General features: G+C 38.1%; 1 protein-coding gene across 1 annotated transcript; it reads left to right on the forward strand.

The window, feature by feature from the left end:
- The first annotated feature begins 6037 nt into the window (after positions 1–6037).
- On the forward strand, positions 6038–6578 carry LOC148206093 (uncharacterized). Its single transcript, XM_088102868.1, has 2 exons — positions 6038–6250; positions 6318–6578. The coding sequence occupies exons 1-2, from the start codon at positions 6038–6040 to the stop codon at positions 6576–6578; spliced, it is 474 nt and encodes a 157-aa protein (XP_087958994.1).
- Positions 6579–8699: the final 2121 nt, after the last annotated feature.

Below are 8699 nucleotides of genomic sequence, written 5' to 3' on the forward strand. Positions count from 1 at the left end.
CCTAGAGCATCTCAAATACCATTATCACCATCATAGACACATTACTATCATGACTATCCCAGTCATGAACAACACCATTAGCATCACCATACCATAAACAACATAGTGAAAAGAATCAGTTAACTCTTGTACCCTACCTCACCGACTGTAGATTTCTCATACAGCCCATCTGTAGCTTCCCCATACAAATACATTCGAGTAGTCCCGCAATCCAGCAAGAAACAAGTAATCTTGCCACACAAGGACAAGGAAGACACCTTCACCCAACACAAGGAAGGCTCAATGCACACAAGGCAAAAGGAAGTATCTATCCGCAGATAGCACCTATCCGCAGATAGCACCTATCCACAGATAGCACCAAGATTTACTAGGTACAGCAAGTAGACTTATCCTCCACCCTCATGCTCATCAATCACATACTCCAATACATCCCAACACTCATTCATGCTCCAATTCACAATCACAAGTCAAAATTGACCCTAAACATGCCCATTACTCTCATTCCTTGAGTACCAACGCGTTCTACTGCTTCCTAGGCTTGAACCACGTTCATTCTTCATCAAATTTGTCAATTTTCACCAAAATACACTGTGATAATCGATTATCACTTTTGATAATCGATTATCTCAGTGAAAATCACCTAAACACGTCACGCAATAAGGGATAATTAATTATCATAAGTGATAATTGATTATTCCCGCAACTAGACTCAATATCGATGCACAATAATCGAGTATCACTAGTGATAATCGATTATCTGCGAAACAAAACACATCCTGGACATAATTCAAGTATGTAAACACATATGCAATAATCCTAAATCACGAGGAAACTCCCCCAAAACATCATTCATGCATCACATACCCTTGTAAACATACTCCAACACATACATTACAACACTTGAATCATCCAAATTCAATCATTATACATATTATAACCCAAACAACACAATTATAATGCATATGATTGCTACCACAACCTTACACATACATTTTCTAGAAAACCCCAAAGCCTCATAACTTTATTCTCCCTTAACATTAAACCCTCCATTGGGATAATCCAACAACCATACATACATTCATAGGGAAACACAACACAAATATTACATAAACCCTATGCCCAACAAGAGCAACATACAACCATAATCATAATCATATATCATATGTTAACAAGGATTATTAATTAAAATAATCAAGAACACATATAACATACAATAATTAACAAAGAAAGGTAAGCTTCTCATACCTTGGCCAATCCTAGGGCTTTATCTAACTTCAAAAATGCAACAAGTCCTTCCTTGCACTAGAGTTTTCTGTAGCTCTTCCTCTTCTCTCCTAGAAAACGTCTTTTCTCTCCCTTAACTCTCTAATTTTCGCTTTTTATTTTTAGGGTAGCAATATGCAACCCCCTGTTGCTCTTCTCCTTTTTCTCTTATTCTATTCTATCTCTATCTTTTTAACTAAAATAATATCTCTCACTTATTCTATAAAACCACCAAGATTTTCTCTCTTATCTTATCTTATGTATTATTTAAAATATCAACAACCAAATATTTCAAAGATTCACGTAATCTTTCTATTTTGTTTTAGATTTTATTTTTATTCTTTTACTTTCTACACCCCCATAATTTAATTTCTACACCCCCATAATTTAATTATTGTAACTCTCTTTCTTTCTAGAATTTGACCCACACCTATTCAATCCTAAATCACTCTCCTATCATTAATCCAACACATCATATTTGTAACAACACATCACTTAAATCATTCCAATAACAATATATCAATCATATGTTCCACTTAATCAATAATAACATTGAATAGTAAACATAAAAATTATAATTTTAGAAAACAATTAATCATCAAACATCAATTATTAGACAATAATGTCCAAGTCTCATAATTGTTTGATGTACTCTCAGCATTCCCTGCTACTCAACATACTTTGGCATCCTCGTCCTCGTCAAATGTGTCCAGTTCTTCCCAAGTGCTCTTCAACATTTTTTTCTACTCGTATCTAGGCCTGACTGACTTTTTCTTCATCTTTTCAACCTCGTGACATTCTGATATGAAATGTCCAAGTTTGTTGCACTTCTAATAGACAATTATGTCTTTTGGTTGTGTATCTTTTGTAGTGTTCTTGGAGCCAATCCAAAGTGTCTACTCTTGAACATTGTGCCTTTCCTTTTCCTCCATAATGTTTGAAGCTTTCTTGTGATTAATGAAAGCTCATCCTAATTGTTCTCGTCCATGGAGTCATGTTCGTCGCCTAACTCCTTAGAGGATTCTTCTGTTTTAAGAGCTTTGGTAGGTGTCTTCTTGATAGCTTTGAGCGAGATGCTTTTCTCCTTCTGGATAGAGCCATCTTGAAGAAGCTCGAGCTCATGAACCTTTATTATCCTTACCATCTCTTTCAGAGTCATTCCATCTAGATTCTTTGACGTACATAGAGTTATGACCTAAGGTCTCAATTGCTTGGAAAGACTTTGTAGGATTTTATCAATATGATCGATGTTGTCATATGACTTTCCCAAGGATTTTAGATCGTTAAGGATGGTTTGGAATCTATTGAACATGCTTTGAATGTTTTTGTTTTCAAGCATCGAAAATAGTTCATACTGTGTTGTCAGCAAGCTTAGCTTATTCCTTTTGACTTCATTTGATCCTTCATAAGAGATCACCAACATGTCCCACATTTCTTTAGCTCCTTGGTAAGCGTGAACCTTCCTATATTCTTCTTCTAAGAGAGCGAACATCAAAAAGTTGTGAGCTTTAGAGTTTAACAAGTAGCTATGCTTCTACTCGTCAGTCCACTTGCTTTCTAAGATTGACTCTCCTTCTTCATCTACAGGAATGTAGTTGTCGTTCTCCACCACGTCCCACATGTCGATATGACATGATTCAAAGAATGCGATCATTCTTTGCTTCCAATAGTCAAACTTCTCTCCCTGGAACAGGGGAGGAAGGTTGACGGCGTACCCTTCATTTTTCAATCCCCATGATCGTTTCCTCGAGTCTTCCTAAGAACTAACCTCGCGAGGTTAGCACTTATACCAATTGAAGAACCTGAAAAGCACTAGAAGGGGGGTTGAATAGTGTTAATGGAAAACTTTTCGCAACCCTTCTAATATAGCACATTACCGAGCTCTTGACATTTTCTTTTAAAAGCTTGGATGCTCGACTTAGTAAATATGTATGAACGATTTGATGTGTTATTCAGAATATGTACTAAAGCGTTTTGTAAGAACTTCCTTTATGAAAAATAATTGTTTAGCTTGGAAAATTCTTATGTTTGGAAAACAAAGCGCGACTATAGGTTTTCAAAGGAGGATCGTTTGGACAAGAGAAGAGATAATTGAACAAGAGATTTTATATTATTTCACTCCAACTAAGCTATATCCAGTCTCCTCCGTAGAGGGATCCACTTTAATCTTCACATGATTACAAATGAGTTTTCGAACCACTTCTAGTACTCAACAACCTCGCCGAGATTTCCTTTGAGTATTTGCACCACTCCTGATACTCAACAACCCCACCGAGATTTCCTTTGAGTATTAGCACTACTCATAGTACTCAGCAACCTTAGCTGAAATTTCCTTTGAGCATTCGCACCACTCCTGGTACTCAACAACAATAGTCGAGATTTTCTTTGAGTATTCGCACTAGTCTTGATACTTAGCAACCTTGCTAAGATTTCTAAACTCAAACAAATTTTAGTTGTAAGTATTTTTATTCTCTTCAAAATGACAATCAATGATTTCTTACAAGCTGTTCAGACTATATCTCTCGCAGAGAGGATTTGATTACAATGCAAAACAATATAAACACTCGCAGGTGTTTCTCTCTTTTCTCTTTCAATAGTAAGCAATATGACATTGAAACTTGCGAGTATCTCTTTCTCTTTTTCTTTTCTTTTCTCTTTTCTTCTCTTCTCTTTTCTTTATCTCAAATGTACTCTTTTTCTTGAGCTCTTTCTCTTTTCCCTTTCAGGATGAATATTTCGTTGTAAGCTTTTCTCCATTATCCTCTTAAGTTATCCTCTTGATTTTCTTTTCAAGAGATCTTCTATTTATAAGCGCCAAGGATATTTGTCTGTTAGACTAAGCCTGTATCCTTAATACTCTTTTTTTCTCTTTCTTCTTCATACAACACTCATTGGGTAAGTCAACTTGTCAGAGCAGACATTCTTTATCAGTACTTTGTTGAAAGTAGGTTGTACGATCTTTTCAGACTTTGCTTCAAGTGAGGAACATTATGTGAATAAGGTTCTAGCGACAGTGTCCATGGTGCCGCGAGGTAAGATTGGTCGAATGTTGTGATGGAAGCAACTCCACACTTCAAGTGAGAGCTCTCCCAAACTCAGAATTGAAGCAACGGAATGAGTTGATGAAGGAAGATGCAGGTGCATGCCAAATGTTTGTGAAATGGTACAGTGGAGCTTTGGTGAGTGTGTGAGGTTTCTCAAGCTCAAAAGGCCTTTCAAAGGGGAAGGAAGCTAGAGGAAGGAGTGTGAAATTGACCCTAGAAGGTTTGAACTCTGAGTATATGTCTAGAGTAAACTCAAAAACATTTCATTATCTCTTCAAAGTTGATTTTTACATGAAGATGAGCTTCTCTTTGATAGGTGAAGAAAGGACTCTAAATCTGAATGTGCAAAGCTTCTAAGGTCACTAAAGAAGAGTATCCAAGACCCTACTTGGGCTGCAAGTTCCATGCCAAAAACATTAAAAACGTGCTTTAAAAAGATGAAGGTTGGTTCACTTTGGCTGGGCGTTCTGTTGTTTCGGCTGGGCGCCAGGCACAATCCGGAAATCATCCTACTTTGCATTTCCAATCCAGAATGTATTGGTTCCAATCCGGAAACCACTTCAATTCTTCTCTTCTTTGCCTCCTTTGCATTCTTTAGCTTGACAAGCCTTCTAGGATGCATAGGCATGATCTCCAACCTTTATTTGTGACCTACAAAACAATATAAATGTGTTTAGCAAAGAGAATTCATCTAAGACTTAGATAAGGAAAGAGCTTTTTGTTAAAAGTCTTTATTCACTTCCCTTTCTTAGTCTTAGTCTAAGTTGATAATTCTTTGGATGGGAAGTCCCTAAAGGAGTTTTCATCATTTCCTCCCTCTTGAAAAACGATTTGTCCTCAAATCGGGAAGGTAGAAAGTAGCACAACTTTGGTTGTTGTTGTCCGTCGGGGTCAAATATATATCTACAAAAGACAACAAAAATTAATATAATGAAAAGGATGTATGCAAAAAACAAGAAGACAAAATGAAGGCCTTGTATTTGTGAAAAAGATTTTCTAAGAAGTAGTCTTGGAAAAATGGAGAAGTCCATATTCACAAGTTATTTGACTTTTATCTTAAGTTACTTGTTTCCACAAGGGTAACATTAACTCAAAATTTGAATTGCCATATTTTGAAAAGGATTGCACATAATATGGAGTGACAATTGATTTAATAAAAAAAGGTTTAATGTCACTGTAGGTCCCTATTTTGGTCATGAATTTCAAATAGGTCCTCTTTCTTTTCGGCGTATCAATTGAGTCCTTGTTTTTGTAAAATTGAATCAATTACAGGCCTGCCGTTAAATTGGACAAACGGCCGTTACAGTATTGGTTACGTGGCATGGTTCAGTGCAGTTACTAATCAGACGTGGCATTTAAAACGATTTTTGTATTAAATAATTGGTATGCACAGATGTATATTAAGTTTTGGGTAAGGGCAAACAAGGAAATTTGAAAAAATTAAAGGGCAAGACGTTTTAATTGAGGAATGCAACTGAGATTGGGGAAAGAAATTGAGGGTTTTTATTATTAGGGTTCGCGTGAGAGGCCAAAAATCGCGATAAAGGGCAAGACGTTTTAATTGAGGAATGCAACTGAGATTGGGGAAAGAAATTGGGGGTTCTTACTACTACGGTTCGCGTGAGGGAAAAAAATCCCATTCTTTCTTGGATTCGAAGCGCCGGTGTTCGTGGGTGAAGATTATGTAGTTGGAAGTGGGAGGGTGCGCGTTCTTTGTTCGATTCGAAGTGATGGATAATGAAGTGCAGAAGTCGCATTCTTGTTCATCTTCGACATGCAATGGGTGGCGGAATCAAAACTGTGATGTCGTTTTTCGTGGTGGTGGAGTATCTACCATTGATGGTGTATCACCCCTTTGCCTCTATGGAGAGAAAACAGTGGTAAGAACAGCTAGAACTGCTAAGAACAGAGGGAAGCAATTCTGGAGCTGCCCTAAGTACAAGGTAAGAACGTGTAGAAGTAGTGTTTTGTTTGAGTGGAAAGTCGTTTTAATTGTTATTTTTTTCACAGACTGGACATGAAGGTGGTTGCAATTTCTTCAAATGGTGTTGTGAAGACGGTAATGACAAAAGCTATACGAATGTGAAGTGGGAAGAAAAGCATGAGTGTTTGTCAAAGACAGGAGAAATGGGAGGTGGATCGAAGATGATGAGTGATTTGATTAAATCTGTCAACGTTGTGGAGAAATGGATGAAGGTGTTGACAGGATTGGTTATTTTTATTTTTTTACTTAATATTATTGTAATTTCAATATGGATTATAAATCCATAATGTAGTAGTGTTGATCGTATTCTTAGGAAGAAATTAGCCGCGTTTTTCTGTTTGTTAGGATGGAACTGTTTATGTATATGACGAGATGTGAAGGAATGAAGTTGTGTTACTGAAGTGATAAACATAATAAATTGAGGTTTTGGTTTAATGTAGCAGGTTTTAAGGCCTTTTGAAAATTGTTTAATGTTTATTTTATTCACAGCAATGTTACATAATAATTAACGCTCGGTCCGATCGTCCTACCGTGTCTATCGCTCGTCCAACTAGCTCCTTGTTCCCTAGCGTTCGGTTTGGTCGTCCTCCCTCGTGTACCGCTCGTCCAACTACGTCCGTGCTCAAGACCGTTCGGTCTGGTCGTCCACCCTCCTGCATCGCTCTTCCAACTACCTCCGTACTGAAGACCGTTCGGTCTGGTCGTCCTCCCTTGTCTACCGCTCGTCCAACTACGTCCGTGCTCAAGACCGTTCGGTCTGGTCGTCCACCCTCCTGTATCGCTCTTCCAACTACCTCCGTGCTGCAGACCGTTCGGTCTGGTCGTCCACCCTTCTGTATCACTCTTCCAACTACCTCCGTGTTCCCAACCGTTCGGTCTGGTCGTCCTCCCTCTAGCGTTCGGTCCCCCTCTCTCTCCCTCCCACACCTTCTTCTCTTGTACACTTTCCAGCCCCTAACATGTGCTCCCTGCCTTCCAACGTTCGACCTTTACGATCGATACCGTTCGGCCTCACTTCTATATAAGACGTCAAAGAAGGAAATTGTAATATATCCAAAACATTGTAATACATCCAAAACAGTTCCTGGTCATTGACAAAATAGTTCCTGGTCATTGTAATACATCCAAAACATTGTAATACATCGAAAACCATACATAGTTGGCATCATTGTCATTCATTAAATTACATAGCAGTAAAACCATAAACCTTGTTCCTTAGACTATTACATAATAAGATCCTTAAACTTGGCATCATTGTCATTTATACACACATCTATAGTTGAGCTTCCTGGTCATTCATACACACTTCAGATAACTGTGATGATGGCATGATTGGTTCTTGGGTTGCTTTGGGGCAACGACTCCTGTTGTGCCCAACCTCCCTACATAGCCCGCATCTCTTCCGCAAACCACCCTTGCTGACTCGTGAATCATCCTTTCTGATCTTCCACTGCTCCAGTGTCAAAGGACAAAGTTGTTGTCTCCCCTTCATACTTTAGGGTACTATCATTAACGAACTTTCCTCCATGGTGGAAGACACACACAATAGCGTCCTCCATTACGCACAACACAACATAAATATATCTACAGACCTATTATGAAAACATATCACGACAAAAGAAATATATATTAAAACAGGCACAGAGATCAAATAACTTTAAACATACGCACTCAGACAAAGTCAAATAACTTTAAACATACATGGGGGACCACCAAAATGCAATCAAAACCAGAGACCAAACCATACAGCAATGGGGGACCACCACCGAATATTGTAGTTTCGATTCAATAAAAACGAAGACAATAAAGCACAAACACTGACCTTCCTTGAGATTAACCTCCACTCACCACGTGCTTCAGCTTCTTGCTTCCAACAACAAAAGGACCCACACCTGACCTACCGAGACACGAACCCTTGCATGCACTCTGCCGCTTCAGCTCGAACTTAGGATCGCGATTTTTGGCCTCTCACGTGAACCCTAATAATAAAAACCCTCAATTTCTTTCCCCAATCTCAGTTGCATTCCTCAATTAAAACGTCTTGCCCTTTAATTTTTCAAATTTCCTAGTTTGCCCTTACCCAAAACTTAATATACATCTGTGCATACCAATTATTTAATACAAAAATCGTTTTAAATGCCACGTCTGATTAGTAACTGCACTGAACCATGCCACGTAACCAATACTGTAACGGCCGTTTGTCCAATTTAACGGCAGGCCTGTAATTGATTCAATTTTACAAAAACAAGGACTCAATTGATACGCCGAAAAGAAAGAGGACCTATTTGAAATTCATGACCAAAATAGGGACCTACGGAGACATTAAACCATAAAAAAATTAATAGTTGAAGAGTGTACAATGATTGGAAAAGAAGTAAAGAAATAGAAACATTCCCTTTTAGGTTCCA

This window comes from Vigna umbellata, chromosome 1 (assembly GCF_029865625.1).
Source record: "Vigna umbellata cultivar VRB3 chromosome 1, Vumbellata_1.0, whole genome shotgun sequence".
Classification (NCBI taxonomy): domain Eukaryota; kingdom Viridiplantae; phylum Streptophyta; class Magnoliopsida; order Fabales; family Fabaceae; genus Vigna; species Vigna umbellata.